We start from the raw sequence: 18,899 nt of genomic DNA, 5'->3' as shown, positions 1-18,899 counted from the left end.
CAGATTCTTCAGGCTGCAATCTGCCTCTGTACTGTCATTGTGTTAGGTATGTAATTAATGAAAATCCCTGGCCTTGGATTGGCCATCAGATACGTGCCCGGTGATCGTAGCCACAATTAGGTTTGACCACGTCACTGTACATGCAGTTCCAAACCTGACACAGGCATTGATGTGATACGAGTAATGATCATGCTGGCGGAATCTATGCTATTGTACTGTTCTACTATTAAAAATGACTTCGAAATCTGGAATTAACAACATGATAAAGGACACCCCATCAAATGGTGAGTGCAGAGTGAACCTCCAGGCTGCAGATTAAGGATCTCGGGGGAAAGTCGTTATTCTTCCTCATTATCAATTTACATGATTCGGCATTTTAGTTTTCCATAAATATATGTATGATCGGAACATAAAAAAGGAAGCTTTTTGTTGTCTTCTAATGGTGCATATGCTATCATTATTAATATTATATATTTCATTAACTGTAGCTTTACCGAATTATACTCCTCTCTGGGTATTCCTAGAGGTTGAAGAGGGTAAAAAAAAAGTTAATTTTTCCTTTTACTTTTTGTTATGTAAATATCTGTTTGTTTTTCTTCTTTTTCTTTCCTTATATGTTCTTGTCTTAATGAGAAAAGTCATCACAGCATAACTATAATAACTGATAGATACTTTTTTATTTCAGCAAAACCATCTATCTAAACATAGAAATATCTCTCTCTCATTTTATATATATATATATATATATATATATATATATATATTATACATATGTGGAAATATCTTTTTATTTACTTTCATAGCGCAATATCTGATTTGTCACAGCTGATTTCACATGTGAAAACATTTGGGCTTGGAGAAGTAGTTATACCACTAAGCCTTTGTTCATATCTGCTTTGAAGGCTACGTCGTAAAATTCTTCGTATTTGCAGATATAACCGTGTAGAATGGAGCTTTTTACAGGTAAAAAAATTAACGCCCTGAAGGAACCTATTAACCACTTAGTAACCAAGCCCAATTTTTCAAGTCAGACATGTCGTATCAACTTTGGAATTCTTCAATGTATCCCATTGGTTCTGAGATTGTTAATTTGTGACACTATATCTTGCATTTATAAAATTCGAAACATTATCAATATTCAAACTATGAATGTTTATACCCTTAAACCAGATAACCACACTACGCAAAAAAAATTATATCATATGTCTACTTTATGTCAGCATAATGTTTCAAACGCACCATTTTTTTTAAAGGAAATTTTCAAAATTTATTTTCAAAGACACTTTGGAAAGTAATTTTCAGGGCCTTATAAGTCCTAAAACAACTAGAAGTCATACAATTTAAAACCGCACTCCTGAAAATATTTAAAATTGCTTTCGGGAATTTTGTTAACTTTTCAAGTGCTTCACATGAATGAATGAAATGAAAAATTATTATTTTTTTTTTTTCACTAAAATGTTGCTAACATCCTGTATAGGCTATTGTATGTGGCCATTACCATGTGACCATTACCTGACTTTAAATTAACATTGCAACCACCAGATCGTAATTATGGGATGATGATTGGGTTAAAGAGGGATCCCCCTTCCTCTTTTAACCATCTATTTGCTGCTGTCGCTATTGACAGTAGCTTTTAAGGAGTAAAATGGCCACAATTGGTGCTAACACTAAACGTGGCCAATGCAGCAGGATGTTAGCTTTAATATACAGCTCATACTCCCTACACTTGTGCCCATCAGGGAGGGGGTGCTATGCTCTTATTCCTCGGGTAAGCAAAAAAGGTATATTGACAGTCATTAAGAAGTTAAAAGTGAGTGGGGTCTGTCGGACACTATTAGTGTTCATCACCGCTTGAAAGCTACCTTGCTGTTTGTTCTTTGATGGAATAAAAAAAATGGAAATCTCAACACAAATGTGATCTTAAGGCTAACACTTATTGCAGTTCGTACTGAATACCTTAATAAAGTGTTTTTTTTGCTCTGATAGGGCAGGTGAAGTAAGTATTGAACACGAGACCAATATTCTAAGTAAATGTATTGGTACTACTGACATGAATTTCTCACCAGATGTCGATAATAACCCATCCAATCCACACAGGCAAAGAAATCAAACCAAAGATGTCCATAAATTAAGTTATGTGTAATAATGAAAAATGACATAGGTAGAAAGTATTGAACACATGAAGAAGGGGAGGTGCAAAAAGATATGGAAAGTCACGAAATCTATCAGTAATTAGAAACCAATCCTGCCAATTAGTGAAAATTGTCACTTAGTGAAAAATAATAGCTGGTTCAATTCATGGCCTATAAATTATAATGACCTATAAAAGATCTTATTACCTCATAAGAAACTTCTCATTATGGGTAAAACCAGTGAGCTGTTTCAAGACCTTTGCAACCTTATTGTTGCATACTGATGGCATTGATTATAGAAGAATTTCTAAACTACTGAAGGTTCCAGTGAGCACTGCTGGAGCCATAATCCAGAAGTAGAAAGAACATCATTTCACCGTAAAACGGCCACCACCAGGTGCTACCTGCAAGATTTCATATAGATGAGTGAAAAGAATTATTAGAAAAGTTGTCCATGAGCCAAGGAACACATGGAGAGCTACAGAAAGACCTGGAATCAGCAGGTACAATTGTGTCAAAGAGAAAAAGAAAGCATGTTCAAGTGCATTTAACGTTTATTCAACAAAATTTGAACAAGTTTGTAAAATACTGGGAGAATATAGTCTGGACAGATGAGGCTAAAATTTAACTCTTTGGATGCAATAATACACACCATGTTTGGAGGCCAAAAGGCACTTAATATCACCCCCAAAACACCATACCAACAGTAAAGTTTGTAGGTGGGAACATCATAGTCGGGCTGCTTTTAGCATATTGCACTGGCAAACTTCTTTCAGTTGAAGGAACGATGAATGGACAAATTTACTGAGACATTCTTGATAAAAATCTGCTGCCATCTACCAGGATGATGATGATGACATCATGATGGACATTTGAGCAAGATAATGATCCCAAACACACAGCCAAGGAAATTGTCAGTTGGTTTCAGAGGAAGAAAATAAAACTGCTAGAATGGCCCAGCCAATCACCTGACCTGAATCCAATAGAAAATTTATGGAAGGAACTAAAGCTCAGAGTTCATAGAAGGAGCCCACAGAACCTTCAGGATTTATAGAGTGTTTGTGTAGAAGAGTGGACCAAAATCCCACCTGAACAGTTCATGCAACTAGTTTCTCCATACAGGAGGCATCTTGAAGCTCTCATCACTAACAAAGGCTTTTGTACAAAGTATTAAATACATTTCAGTAAAGGTGTTCAATACTTTTTCCCTGTGTCATTTCTCATTTTAAGACCTTGGTTCCACTTGCGGTGTACATGGATGAGTGCAATCCTATAAAACATCGGAGTGCACTTGCACCAGTGTTAAACAATGGAGCAGTTCATCTGCTATTTTTTCTCATGCCATATTCGCATGACAAAAGAATCTCAGTATGCTGCATTTGGCAGCGAGTCTCACATCACTTGTATGGGTGCGTGTGAAACATTGGACTGCACTCAGATGTCATCCGAGCACAGTGCGATATACGCAAAGACAGTCTCTCTCCCTCTTCTCCGCACCTGTGATCCAATCGCAAGATCGGATTACAGTCGCATGACAGTCGGCTCACACTTGCATCCGATGCTCTTACATCGGAAGTGATACACAAATGGAACCGAGGCCTAAGATATCACCAAATTTATGGACGTGTATGATTTGACTTCTTTGCCTTTGTGGATTGGATGGGTTGTTACCGACATCTGGTGAGATATTCATGTCAATAGTAGCTTTACAAATATATTTACTTAAAAATAGGTGAAGTGTCCAATACTTATTTCACCTACTGTACATTCTTGAAAGCTTTTGTCACGCTGCCAAATATAGAGATACATTTTATAACAGCTTATTTGGGTATTTGATTTTTGAGCCTCAGACACAGATCCCATCACATTTGAGGGAAAATATAGCCCTGTAAGCAGCACTATTTTTTTCAGTCACAATGACGGACACCTACAAAACCTGACCTTCCCCATCTCTGGGGTCCGTTAGGCACTCTAGGTGTCTGTCAGGAGGTGAATCTGGCACATTGTTGTGACTTTCATTATAAACGAAAACTGTGATGTGAACAAAGCAATACTCTTATCTCCAGCTCAGTTTCATGTTGACTACCAAGTTAAGGGCACTGAAGAGGGAAGTAGGCTCTTAACTTTTACCTGAGTCTTTCTACTATATTAGGCTGCTTTCACACTTGCGTTGTTTTGCATCAGTTGCAATCCGTCGCCTTGAGGAAATATGGTAACCAGCAAAATATTTTGCAGGAATCCGTTTATTCCTCATAGATTTCTATTAAGGGCAGATTGCAACGGATGGTCATGCGTTGCTTCCGCCCCGCGGCGCATCAGTCATTTTGTGACTTAAGCGTCAGGTGGGAGGAACGAAGAATGTAACGTTTTTTGTTGCTGTGAAAAAACGCACTCTGGCGGATTCCGTCGGAATCCGTCAAAAGGCATAATGAATGTGTATGGTGCTGTATACCGTTGTCATGCGTCACACGACGGATTCTCTCTCTCTCCTTTCCCCACTATTTTCCCCGCTACAGGAAATAGACTTTCCCCGCTACAGGAAATAGAAAAAAAAAATCACAAATGAAACACGTTATTTCACAGGAATCCGTTATCTTTATTGTCACACTATTTACAACGCATCAATCACATCCATCACGCAACGCATTGTGACAGATGCAAAACAACCCAAGTGTGAAACCAGCCTTATTTTATCTTCTTCTTTGCTTTTAGCCCCCCCATAATTAAACTCTTACATTGCTCCAAACATCAATATGTATTAAGTACTAACCATAGAGTGTGGTGTGCCTACTCTATTGCCTCTATTGGCTCCTTTTTTTCCCAAATTCTGGCAATGTAAATTCTTTGTAATATTTCTTTCCTAACTCTAAGGGGGGCTTTACATGTTGTGACTTCGCTACCGATATATCGTCGGGGTCACGTCCATGGTGATGCACATCCGGCGCCGGTAGCGACATCGCAACGTGTAAATCCTAGGTGCAACAATAAACGATCGCAAAAGCGTCGAAAATCGGTGATCTGTGTAGCGTCGTTCATTTTCATAATGTCAGGTCGTCCGCAGGTACGATGTTGTTTGTCGTTCCTGCAGCTCCAAACATCGCTGTGTGTAAACCCGCAGGAGCGACAAACATCTCCTTACCTGCGTCCCGACGGCAATGCGAAAGAGAGAAGGTGGACGGGATGTTATGTCCCGGTCATCTACGTCCCTCCCCGCTTCTATTGGCCGGCCAATTAGTGACGTTGTGGTGACGTCGCTGTGACGCCGAACGCACCTTCACCTTGAAGGAGGGATAGTTCAGCAGTCACAGCGACGTCGCTGAGCAGGTATGTGCGTGTGAAGTGTTCGCTACGGCAGCAATCACCACATATCGCATGTACGACGGGAGCGGGTGCTATCGCGCTGGACATCGCTAGCAATTGCTAGCGATGTTGCAACGTGTAAAGCCCGTCTTACACCATGCTGAGTGGAGCCCATCTGCATTATTTTTAGCATTCACTCTTTTTTTTTGTAAACCTTGGAACTCTCTAACATGTTTAATTAAAAGCTCAATTCATTAGAAGACGAATTTCATTACCAATGCCCACATATGCATATAAAATAATATGATCTGCACAAGGCCATAAGTAGGTCTGCTTCAAAGACGGATTATCACAACATGAGTCTCAGCCATGCTTGCTGTGACCGTCTGGAAATGTCACCGATCATCTTTACCCTTTAGTTATTCTTTGCCATTATGTTCTGTGGCTTCCTGTGCTCCCTGCACAGAGGGAAGAGCTTTAAAGTAAAGGCTTCTTCCCCTATATAAACAACCTGGCCACGAAATGCTAGTGCCACTATTTTATAAGTTGTTAAAAGTAATTTTGACAATCTAAAATGTACGGTAAATACTGTATGATTACTCTTTTTAGTCCTTTTTATGATAGAAGATTGAAGTGCTATGTTAAATATTGAAAATGATCTTTGTTATTTCTACCTAAAACTCTTTGAATACTTGATTATTTTAGCCTCTGATGCTCTTTGGGATAATATTTTTTGTTGCTAAAATATGACAGCATTTTTAAATAATATGTAGGTTTTTTTTATTGTAAAAAGAAGTCTGCCAGCAGTTTCGACAGTGATAATTAGATAGGAGACAAGTAAGGCTCTGTGCCCACGTGTGCGTATTGCATGCAGTTACGCTGCGTATTGCACCACAGTGTAACTGCATGCGTCCTGCGTCCCCTGCACAATCTATGAAGATTGTGCATAATCCATGCGCACGTTGTGTTTTAGAACGCAGCGATTTGCATACTGCCAAATCGCTGCGTTCTAAAAATCAACATGTCACTTATTCCGTGTGCTTTGGATGCAGCCCCCGCTTTGTTTATGGTGGGGGCTGCATCCAGAGCGCATGAAATCGGCTTTTCACTGCATCCATTACGCAGTGTTTTTGCAGCGATTTGAAGTGCACATGTGCTGTTCAAATCGCTGCAGAACTTTCTGCAGGGACACGACGCAACGTGGGCATATAGCCTAAAACTGCTTAAACATACCGTTGTGTATGTTCTAATTTTCAGCATGAATGAGAGGAAGAACTGTAAGGCTGTGTGCACAAGTTGCGTTTTTTTCATGCGTTTACGCAGCGTTTTAAACTGCAGCGTAAACGCATGTGTTGTACGTCCTCAACAAAGTCTATGACAATTAAGCAAATTCCATGCGCATGTTGCATTTTCAAATGCATCGTTTTGGATGCCAAATTTTTTACAAAATCGACTTGTTCTAAAAAGCAACATGTCACTTCTTTTGTGCATTTTGGATGCTTTTCCCTCTCTGTCTATGGGAGAGCAAGCATCTATAACGCATCAATTCTGCATTCAAAATGCATCCAATACGCAGCGTTTTGGATGCGTTTTGAAACGCACATGCAGTGACAGAACGCTGCTTTTTATTTGCACGCCAGAACGCAGCATGCGCACATACCCTTAATCCCCCTTGTGTCACATTTGCTAGTGCCTCTAAGTTTGTCCCTTTATGTGTGATGCCATGGACTCTCATTGAACACGTATGTGTGTGGTGCAGTGAACTTGTGTGTGGTGCCATGGACTCTCAATGAATATGTGTGTGGTGCCATAGACTCTCTTTGAACACTTGTATGGTGCCATTGACTCATTAAACACTTATGTGGTGCCATGGACTTGAACATGTGTGTGGTGAATTGAACACGTGTGGTGCCATGGACTCTCATTGAATATGTGTGTAGTGCCATAGACTCTCACTGAACACGTTTGTGGTGCCATAGACTCTCAATGAACATGGGTATCGTGCCATTGAATTACATTGAGTACGTGTGTTTTGCCATGGACTCTAATTGAACATTTGTGTAGTGCCATGGACTCTTCATTGAACATGTGTGTGGTGCCATGGACTCTCATTGAACATGTGTGTGTGGTGCCATGGACTCTCAATGAACACGTGTGTGGTGCCATGGACTCTCATTGAACATGTGTGTGTGGTGCCATGTACTCTCATTGAACACGTGTGTGGTGCCATGGACTCTCATTGAACACGTGTGTGGTGCCATGGACTCTCATTGAACATGTGTGTGTGTGTGGTGCCATGGACTCTCATTGAACATGTGTGTGAGGTGCCATGGACTCTCATTGAACAAGTGTGTGTGGTGCCATGGACTCTCATTGAACATGTGTGTGAGGTGCCATGGACTCTCATTGAACAAGTGTGTGTGGTGCCATGGACTCTCATTGAACATGTGTGTGTGGTGCCATGGACTCTCATTGAACACGTGTGTGGTGCCATGGACTCTCATTGAACATGTGTGTGTGGTGCCATGGACTCTCATTGAACAAGTGTGTGGTGCCATGGACTCTCATTGAACATGTGTGTGTGGTGCCATGGACTCTCATTGAACACGTGTGTGGTGCCATGGACTCTCATTGAACATGTGTGTGTGGTGCCATGGACTCTCATTGAACACGTATGTGGTGCCATGGACTCTCATTGAACACGTGTGTGGTGCCATGGACTCTCATTGAACATGTGTGTGTGTGGTGCCATGGACTCTCATTGAACATGTGTGTGAGGTGCCATGGACTCTCATTGAACATGTGTGTGGTGCCATGGACTCTCATTGAACATGTGTGTGTGGTGCCATGGACTCTCATTGAACATGTGTGTGGTGCCATGGTCTCTCATTGAACATGTGTGTGAGGTGCCATGGACTCTCATTGAACACGTGTGTGGTGCCATGGACTCTCATTGAACATGTGTATGGTGTCATGGACTCTCATTGAACACGTGTGTGGTGCCATGGACTCTCATTGAACATGTGTATGGTGTCATGGACTCTCATTGACACGTGTGTGGTGCCATGGACTCTCATTGACACGTGTGTGGTGCCATGGACTCTCATTGAACATGTGTGTGGTGTCATGGACTCTCATTGACACGTGTGTGGTGCCATGGACTCTCATTGAACATTTTCCCCCTTTTCTTTCAGTGATGGCTCCAGCAGGCTCCTAATATGACACTAGAGCTGGCACTGAGGAGCAGAGAGCACAAGTGTGGGTAGATGGCACATGACTGGTGCTGGAGTGTCTGAGATTCTTTTGTCATTTACACCATTTACAATATTTAGCCTTATTTATCCTCTTTTTGAATTGTTTCTGATTCTTGGGCTTTATTCACTTGAAACAAAGTACACGTTCTTTGTCACCGCACACTACAAACTATACAAATCATGGCTGCTACGCAGGAGTCTGAATACTACATAGTGATGTCTATTGAATGCAATAATCTTTGATTTTTCGCTGAACGTGGCTATCCAACCCATGAGCTGTTTACGGCTGGAGGACACTGAGAATTGCTTCTCCATACCAACCAAATAGAGCCGCTATGTGAATACATAAATGTGTTCAACTTCTTTCTTTAAAAGCATTTTCCAGAATGAAATATTTTTTTCTATTTGCTTGAGCAGTTAACCCTTTCCTTACCACAGTTTCCTTTTTTGCACTTTTTTTTAACCCCTTCTTTCAAGAGCCATACTTTTTTTTATTTTTCTTTCGCATAGCCTAGAAGGTCTTCCTTCTTGCAAGACAAGTTGTAGTTAGAAATTAGCAGAGGATTTTGAAAAGGAAGTGATGGCTTTAACAACAGAACCGATGCTAAGACATAGTAAATGAAGCAGAAAGATATAAAATAACTTCGTAAGTGACAGAAAAAGTATGTGGAGTTATTTAGGAACATTATACTTAGGCATTAATGGCAAAAACAGGAACTGAGTTAGGGTAATGCACAACCTCTATAACACCTTCACGACCAAGGATGTACCTATACGTCCTCGGTTGTGTATGTCTCTTTTATGCGAGCCTACATTATTCCCCACATGACGGCTGATCTGATGAGCCCGCTTGCGAAACTAAAGGAGATCCACCTGTGCCTCTTAACTAGTTAGATTGCGTTGTCAAACTCTGACACGTGCCGACAAGGATCACGCCATTCCTCTTTGCCATCGGCACCTCCGTGAAGCAATCACGGGTCATGACGAAATTCCTGTGAATGTTGGCTAAACACTGACATTCACATGAGATCACCATTTCTGCTGTTCAGAGGGATGCTGAAGAATCACTATGAACAGCCGAAATGATCAGATAGTACAGGCATAAAATCCCCTAATCGGAGTAGTAAAATCAATTAATTTCCAGGACAGTTCTGGTGTGGTCGTATAACCTAATCATGGCCTCTTTTATTGTGTCATAGTCCTCAACTAACATCTCCAGTCAATGGGATAGTCAAAACATTCAAAACTTTGCCTTTTAACCCTGTAATTAAATATTGTACCCACTGATCACAAAGCTAATAATAGTGCTGTCAGGTTTTTTTTTGTTTTGTTTTTTTCAAACCCCTGCAGTAAAGTGTTTAAATCCCCACCTTTCTCCATCACAGGAAAGTTTTCTAAATGAGGGCTCAGGTTTCCATTGTCTGTCATTGCCTGAAATTTCAGGTCTATAACTGCACAGTGAGCTAATAAGCAAGCAAGTATGATGACCATTAAACAGTTCATTTTCTTGCAATTCCCCAATTGTAGGGCATGGAAAATGACAGTTTGGATAACAAATGTCCATCTGCGTATAATTTGAAGCTTGTACCAACCACATCTAGGTGTCAAGACTGACGCTCTTTTCACTCCAAAACATAACCCCCCTCTGCTCTAATTCATGCTGTATATCACCATTGAATAGCCTGCAATAGAAGTTTTTATGGTACTTTATGTAAAATTTGATTAAATGGAAGAGGGGATGTGGGGATACAGCTCGTCGATCCTTATAACTCCCTTTCCACCCTGAAGGAAGATGCCCGGACCTGCCCATGCAGAGGCTTGAGTCCAAAGTGAAATAACGAGAAATGCTTCAGCGTCAAAACTTCCAGTTTAAAAAGTTAATTTTATTACAAGTTCTTTAAAATCCAGGAAGCCACCAAATAACGTACTGCAGTGCAAAAAAACAACGCGTTTCGGCATTTACCATGACTAAGGCACTTTAATGACAAAGGGCATTGTTTATTATGCAATGCAGTACATGTTGTTTGGTGGCTGTCTGAATTTTAAAGAACTTGTAATAAAATTGACTTTTTAAACTGGAAGTTTAGACGCTGAAGCATTTCTCGTTGTTTCACTTTATATAAAATTAGCCATGTGGATGTTAGAATCATATCTACAATAGCCTCTACAGCAGACCTAGTAAAGTGCTGTCCGTGGGCTACAAACGGCCCTCCAGCTGTCCCAGTTTGGTCCGCAGACCAAGACAGTCTAAGGGTATGTGCGCATGCTGCAGTTTTGTGTTGTCACCGAAAAACGCACATTTTGGCCGAAAAAATGCACCTTGTGCCAGAAAACGCATCAAAAAACATACTTTTTTGAGTGTTTTTTTCACACATTTTTTGTGCATGTGTTTGTCCCATGCACTTTTTTAGTAAATAGTGATGGTCGGACACACAGATACCCGGGGTTGGCGGGTCTAACTGGCTTAAAATAAAACCCCAGTTCTGGCCCAGAATTGATCCCGAGTATCTGGCTGGACACCGGCCCCCATATAAGTCTATGGTGGTAGAAGAGATAGGGGGATAGGAGCTAGTGCGATATACTTACCAAGTATCTGGCGTGGCTGTAACTTCTCCCGCGGCCTCTCATTATACTTCCAGGGCCACTCATTAGTCTCATACATATTCATTGCTTTCCTCGGCCATTCTTCGTCTTCTGTGATTAGTTGCAGTCAAACAGCGCCCTCACCCTGATTGGCAGCGTCTGATTGCAACTAACTGCAACCAATGACCGACGCTATGTGCATCTTTATTGTACTGTAAAAATAAATAAATAAAAAATTGGCGTAGAGTACCCCCATATTTTGATACATAGCACAGATAAAGCATACGGCTACAGGCTGCAGCCCCCAGCCATGCGCTTATCTTGGCTGTGTAGCAAAATAATAGAAACATCATAAGTTTTTTTTGTAAATAAATAATTTAAAAAAACACATGAAGTGCCCCTCAATTTTGATACCCAGCTATAATGAAGCCTGACAGCTGGGGCTGGTATTCTCAGGCTAAGGAGACCCATGGTTATTGGGCCCCCCAGCCTAAAAATAGCAGCCTGAATGCACCCAGGATTGCTGCATCCATTAGATGCGACCATCCCGAACCTTTACTCGGCTCTTCCTAATTGCCCTGGTGCAGTGGAAATCGGGTAATATGGGGTTAATAACAGCGCACTCTGCCACTAAGCCCTAGATTATTAATGGTAGGCATATATGAGACCCCCCCATTACTAATATGTAAGTGAAAAGAAATAAAGACAAGCACCGAAAAAATCCTTTATTTGAAATAAAAGACAAAAAACACCCTCTTTCACCACTTTATTAAAGCCCAAAATACCCAGGTCTGATGTAATGCACACGGGGTCCTACGACAACTTCAGATCTGCTACATCTGAAGGCACATCACCTGGCCATAGAACAAGCTTCACCCACAGCGTTCTGAGCAGGGCAGATCAAAGTGCACTTGCGCAGGAGAGCCATTGAGGCCTGTGTGTTGATGACGTAGGACGTGTCATCCACACGGAGCTGAGAACTTATATACAGTATTCTAGAAGGCTTTATATAAGGGCTGGCAGTTTATGAGGGAAAATCCTGGTGACAGGTTCTCTTTAAGGAAAAAGAAATCCAAACCTGCAGGGCCCTTTGTGAAAATGGGATTGCCCCTCCACCCCTGTTGAAAACATAAATTAACTGTGATTTATCACATCTTTGGAAAGCTGACTTCACTTTCCTTAGCCACACCCAGACCTGATTACTGCCACACCTGTTCTCAATCAAGCAATCACTTAAATAGGACCTGCCTGACAAAGTGAAGTAGACCAAAAGATCCTCATAAGCTAAATATCATACCACGATCCAAAGAAATTTAGGAACAAATGACAAACAAGTAATTGACAGTTATCAGTCTGGAAAAGGTTATTAAGTAATTTCTAAAGCTTTGGGACTCAATAAACCAAAGTGAGAGCCATTATGCACAAATGGCAAAAGCATGGAACAGTGGTAAACCTTCCCAGGAGTGACCAGCTGACCAAAAATACTGCAAGAGCGCAGCGACGACTCATCAAAGAGGTCACAAAAGATCCCACAACAATATCCAAAAAAAAATGCAAGCCTTACCTGCATCAGTTATGGTGAGTGTTCATGACTAGAGATGAGCGAACCCGAGGGGTCAGTGTTCATACCAAACGCAGATTTTACAAAAAAAAAAAAGAGTTTGGGTTTGGAGTCCGGATGCTTTATGTATGAACACCACTGTCGTGAGCATTGCTGTGCTTGGGTGAGCCAGGTGCTCAGCCCGGTATAAGAAGTTTACATTGTTTAAACGACTCGCATTGGAGGGTAACAACAGCCTGATTGGGTCTAGTGTGCGGCAAAATAAAAAAAATGGAAAAACTCCACCTACCTGCCCCCGGAAGTGTTCTGTTTATGGCTGGCTGCTTTTGGGCGGAGACCCGAACTGTCCAATTACTGACTTCAGTTGGGGCTCAGTTCAAGTCCAGGTCCCAAACCGCACTTTATCTAAAGTCCGGATGAAGCTGCTGAACCGAACTTCAACGGGTCTTCATCTATTCATGACTCAACCTGAAGAAACAGACTGGGCAAAAATGGCCTGCATGGCAGGGTTCCAAGACGAAAACCACTGCTGAGAAAAAAGAACATAAAGGCACATCTCAGTTTTGCAGAAAACATCTTGATGATCCCCAAGACTTTTGGTAGAATACTCTGTGGACTAATGAGAAAAAGGTGAAGTTTTTGGAAGGTGTATGTCCTATTACATCTGGTGTAGAAGTAAGGGTATGTGCGCACTAGACGTTTTTTTCACGCTGCGTTTTTATGTGCGTTTTTGTCTAAAAAACGCACCCGCGGCTAAAAAACGCGGCAAAAACGCATGCGTTTTTGCCGCGATTTGGTGCGTTTTTTTGCTGCGTTTTTACTCACTGCGTTTTTAATCAGTGCACAATGCCATTAAAGATTGTTGATAAAAAAAAAAAAAAAAAAAAAGGTCTGATGTCATTTCCTTCTTCAAAATGTTCATTGTATGCAGGAGAGCAGACAGCTGCAGAACTAGTGTATGCAGGAGAGCAGACAGCAGCTGCAGAACTACAAGTCTCAGCATCCTCCATTCACTAGTGTATGCAGGAGAGCAGACAGCAGCTGCAGAACTACAAGTCTCAGCATCCTCCATTCACTAGTGTATGCAGGAGAGCAGACAGCAGCTGCAGAACTACAAGTCTCAGCATCCTCCATTCACTAGTGTATGCAGGAGAGCAGACAGCAGCTGCAGAACCACAAAGCTCAGCATCCTCCATCCAGGACTGTATGCAGTTTTTTGCCCAAAAAGAATAAAAAAATGACATGGGCTTCGCCATATTTTTGTATGCTAGCCGGGTACAGCAGGCAGGTATGGGCTGCCCCCAACCCCCAGCTGCCTATTTGTACCCGGCTGGGAACCAAAAATATAGAGAAGCCCTTTTTTTTAATTATTTCATGAAATAATTAAAAAAAAAAATGACATGGGCTTCGCCATATTTTTGTATGCTAGCCGGGTACAGCAGGCAGGTACGGGCTGCCCCCAACCCCCAGCTGCCTATTTGTACCCGGCTGGGAACCAAAAATATAGAGAAGCCCTTTTTTTTAATTATTTCATGAAATAATGAAAAAAAAAAAAATGACGTGGGCTTCGCCTAATTTTTGAGTCCAGCCGGGTACAACTAGGCAGCTGGGGATTGGAATCCACAGTGCAGGGTGCCCATGCTTTCTGGGCACCCCCACTGCGAATTGCAGTCCGCAGCCACCCCAGAAAATGGCGCTTTCATAGAAGCGCCATCTTCTGGCGCTGTATCCAACTCTTCCGGCTGCCCTGGTGACGGGTGGCTAGCTAGGTAATAATGGAGTTAGGGCTAGCTGTATATTATCAGCTGGCCCTAAGCCCGAAATTCATGGTGTCACGCCAATATTAGACATGGCCACCATGAATTTCTAGTAATGATAAAAAAAAAACACAACACACAGAAAAATATTTTTATTAGAAATAAAACACAACACAATTAGTGACTCCATCTTTATTGAAATAAACCCCCCTCCGCAGTAATCCTGGGTCAGGGTCCCGCGCCGTCCAATCCGGATCCAATATCATCTGATCGGTTTGCTGGAAGGCAAAGCGATCAGATGATGTGTCAGGATCAAGTGCCTGAATCACATCACACATCAGCTGATTGTATAAAAGCCGGTTATACAATCAGCTGATGCATCAGTAGAAAAAAAAAAAAAATAATACTCACTTATGTGCTGTGCTAATGACCGGCAGCTCCTGGAGCGATCGATTGGACAGGAGTCTGATCCTATACGATCGCTGCCGGTGATCAGCTGATGAAGTCCCCTGACGGCAGGATCAGCTGATAGCCGGCCGGGCGCGAAAAAGCCGGCGAGACTACGATCAGCTGATGCGTCAGGTGACTGCATCAGGTGATCAGCGCCAGGTCCTGCAAGCAAGGTCCTGCCCCGGGGAGACTGCACACAGCCAGAGCGGCGGGACCGGGAGGAGATGGGAGCGGGCATGGCACCGGGACCCTGCGGACAGGTGAGTATATATGACATTTTTTTTTTTTCTACTGTTCACTTTGGTTTTCGCCGCTGCCTCCACCTCCCGCCCAGACATGGCGCCGCACGGAGCTGACGTGCACAGGACGGGAGGTGGACGCAGCGGTGACGGTACCGGGAGGATTCCTGCTTCTGTGTTTACCAACAGAAGGAATCCTCTTCCTGTACACGTCACTGTAGTGCCCACCCCTTGCGTTTATAGCTGCGTTTTTAGTCATAGAAACGCGGCTATATGCGTTTTTCATTGCGTTTTTAACATCTCATTGAATTCAATGAGTGAAAAACGCAGTGGAAAACGCAGAAATAATTGACATGCTGCGTTTTTGTGGTCACCACAAAAACGCAGCTAAAAAAAAACGCTGTGTGAGGACAGCACTTCTGAAAACCCATTGACATTGCTGGGGAAGCAATGTCACTGCGTTTTCAGCACAAAAACGCGGTAAAAAACGCCACTAAAAACGCGGCAAAAACGCCTAGTGCGCACAAGGCCTAACACAACATTTCAGAAAAAAAATCATACTAACAGTAAAATATGATGGTGGTAGTGTGATGGTTTGGGGCTCTTTTGCTGCCTCAGGACCTGGAAGATTTGCTGTGGTAAAGGGAACCATAAATTCTGCTGTATACCAAAAAATCCTAAAGGAGAATGTCTGGCCTTCTGTTCGTGATCTCAAGCTGAAGCGCAATTGGGTTATACAACAGAACAATGATCCAAAACACATCAGCAAGTCCATCTCTGAATGGCTTAAGAAAACATAATTAAGACTTTGCAGTGGTCTCGTCAAAGTCTTGACTTTAATCCTGTGCTGTGGCGTGAGGTTAATAAGGTAGTTCCTGCTTGGTAACCCTCCAATGTGGCTGAATTACAACAATTCTGCAAAGATGAGTGAGACAAAATTCCTCCAGAGCATTGAAAAAGACTCATTGTCAGTTATCGCAAGCGCTTGATTAAAGTTGTTGCTGCTAGGGGTGGCCCAACCAGTCATTAGGTTTGGAGGCCAATCACTTTTCCACACAGGGCTCTGTAGATTTGGATTTCTTTTTCCCTTAAAGGGAACCTGTCAGGTCTAATATGCACCCGAGAACAACGAACAGTTCTGGGTACATATTGCTAATCCCTGCCTAACCATCCCTGTATACACTAGCATAAAGAGATCTTTAGAAACAGTATTTCTAAAGATCTTATACCATATGCTAATGAGCGAGGAGCCTAGTCCCCTGGGCATTAGTTCCCTGGCTAGTCGGCTCCATTAGCATGTTAGTAAGCCCCTGTGGTTGAGCTAACATGCTAATGAATGTGCAGCATCAGAGGATGATCTCACTCACCTATGCGCCGCCATCGTGTCTCACTCCTGGACTTCATCTCAGTGCGCATGATCCCGTACCACCGGTTATGCGCACTACATGAGTTTGAAGCCGTGACGCATACACCTGGCTTCATAGTGCGCATGACCAAAACTCCGGGGTCATGCGCACTGAGCTGAAATCTAGCGTCGGGTGGCGATGGCAGCGGAGAGGTGAGTGAGATCATCCTCTGACACTGTACATTCATTAGCATGTTAGCACACCCACAGGGACATACTAACATGCTATTGGAGCCGACTAGCCAGGGGAACTAACACCCCGGGGGGCTAGTGCCCTTGCTCATTAGCATACGATATAAGATCTTTAGAAATACATTTTTTAAAGATTTCTTTATGCTACCAGATACAGGGACAGTTAGGCAGGGATTAGCAATATGCACCCAGAACTGCTCGTGATTCAGGGTGCATATTGCTAAAGGTTCCCTTTAATAATAAAGATCTTCATTTATAAACTGCAGTTTGTGTTTACTTGTGTTATCTTTGTCTAATATTTCAATCTGTTTGGTGATCTGAAATATTTAAGTGTGACAAACATGCAAAAGAATAGGGGGCAAACACTTTTTCATACCACTGCTGTATATAGATGAATATTGTGGGATTCACAGTATATACAGGCTTTGTGGGGAGTCGCATTGGATATAGGGGGATATGTACAGTTCATATGTAGGGGGCTGTGTGTGTGGGCTTATACAGTATATAGGGGAGTGTTAGCATGCTTAAAGGAGTTGTCCGACATAAACGCAAAAATGTTTGGTAAGCCAATCTGTGCTGTATTGTCATATAAAACACCCCTACATTGTTATTTCTTGTTTTCTATCTTTTGTTCCTCTTGAATTATGACTTTATTCTCTGCAGATCCTTGTTTACATTCAGATCCAGCAAACTGACCACTTCCTGTGCAAAACCTCCCAGTCACAGCTGGCACCGCCCGGCCTCAGTGTCCAGCCTCGCCCCCCTGCCCGGCCTCACTGTCCAGCCTCGCCCCCTGCCCGCCCCCTGCACACACATTCCCTGTCAGTATTCTGCCCCAGCACCTGACCTGTTATCACTACAGCATTGCAAATAACAGCCCCACATCGGGCTCTGCACCCCACACCACATCGGGCTCTGCACCCCACACCACATCGGGCTCTGCACCCCACACCACATCGGGCTCTGCTCCCCACACCACATCGGGCTCTGCTCCCCACACCACATCGGGCTCTGCTCCCCACACCACATCAGGCTCTGCTCCCCACACCACATCGGGCTCTGCTCCCCACACCACATCGGGCTCTGCACCCCACACCACATCGGGCTCTGCTCCCCACACCACATCGGGCTCTGCACCCCACACCACATCGTGCTCTGCACCCCACACCACATCGTGCTCTGCACCCCACACCACATTGGGCTTTGCTCCCCACACCACATCGGGCTCTGCACCCCACACCACATCGGGCTCTGCTCCCCACACCACATCGGGCTCTGCTCCCCACACCACATCAGGCTCTGCACCCCCCACCACATCGGGCTTTGCACCCCCCACCACATCGGGCTCTACACCCCCCACCACATCGTGCTCTGCACCCCCCACCACATCGGGCTCTGCTCCCCACACCACATTGGGCTCTGCACCGCACACCACATCGGGCTCTGCCCTCCCCACCACATCGGGCTCTGCTCCCCACAACACATCGGACTCTGCTCCCCACACCACATCGGGCTCTGCTCCCCACACCACATCGGGCTCTGCACCGCACACGCACATCAGGCTCTGCACTCCTCACCACATCGGGCTCTGCTCCCCACACCACATCGGACTCTGCACCGCACACGCACATCGGACTCTGCACCGCACACGCACATCGGACTCTGCACCGCACACACACATCGGACTCTGCACCGCACACGCACATCGGACTCTGCACCGCACACGCACATCGGACTCTGCACCGCACACGCACACAGAGCTCTGGACCACACATACACACAGGGCTCTGCACCACACACACACAGGGCTCTGCACCGCACACACACACACACACACAGGGCTCTGCACCGCACACACACACACACACACATACACACACACACACGGCGCTCTGTACCGACCCCCTACCCCCATAGGGAACACATGTAGTGAATACATACTCACCCGTCCTCGGTCCCCGCCGCTCCTGCACGTTCGTCCGCTGTCTGGTCTGGACATATCAGCACAGTAGTGACGTCACCGCTA

At 43.7% G+C, this 18,899-nt stretch overlaps 1 protein-coding gene across 2 annotated transcripts in view; it reads left to right on the top strand.

Annotated features, from left to right (window-relative positions):
- Nucleotides 1–18,899, top strand: part of PRKAR2B (protein kinase cAMP-dependent type II regulatory subunit beta) — a 266,961-nt gene that overhangs the window by 52,476 nt on the left and 195,586 nt on the right. The window contains exon 1 of one of the 2 annotated variants that reach the window (XM_075345151.1): nucleotides 85–284. The exons of the other annotated variant lie outside the window; for it this stretch is intronic. Within the exon in view, the coding sequence (XP_075201266.1) occupies nucleotides 233–284 (52 nt within the window). The 5' untranslated portion in view covers nucleotides 85–232. Of the gene's footprint in view, nucleotides 1–84; nucleotides 285–18,899 lie in introns of those variants that run through there. 2 annotated transcript variants of the gene reach the window in all.

This window comes from Anomaloglossus baeobatrachus, chromosome 4 (genome assembly GCF_048569485.1).
Source record: "Anomaloglossus baeobatrachus isolate aAnoBae1 chromosome 4, aAnoBae1.hap1, whole genome shotgun sequence".
In the NCBI taxonomy this organism is placed as follows: Eukaryota; Metazoa; Chordata; class Amphibia; order Anura; family Aromobatidae; genus Anomaloglossus; species Anomaloglossus baeobatrachus.
The sequence above is the reverse complement of the archived record's forward strand: the minus strand, read 5'-3'. Positions and strand labels throughout refer to the sequence as shown.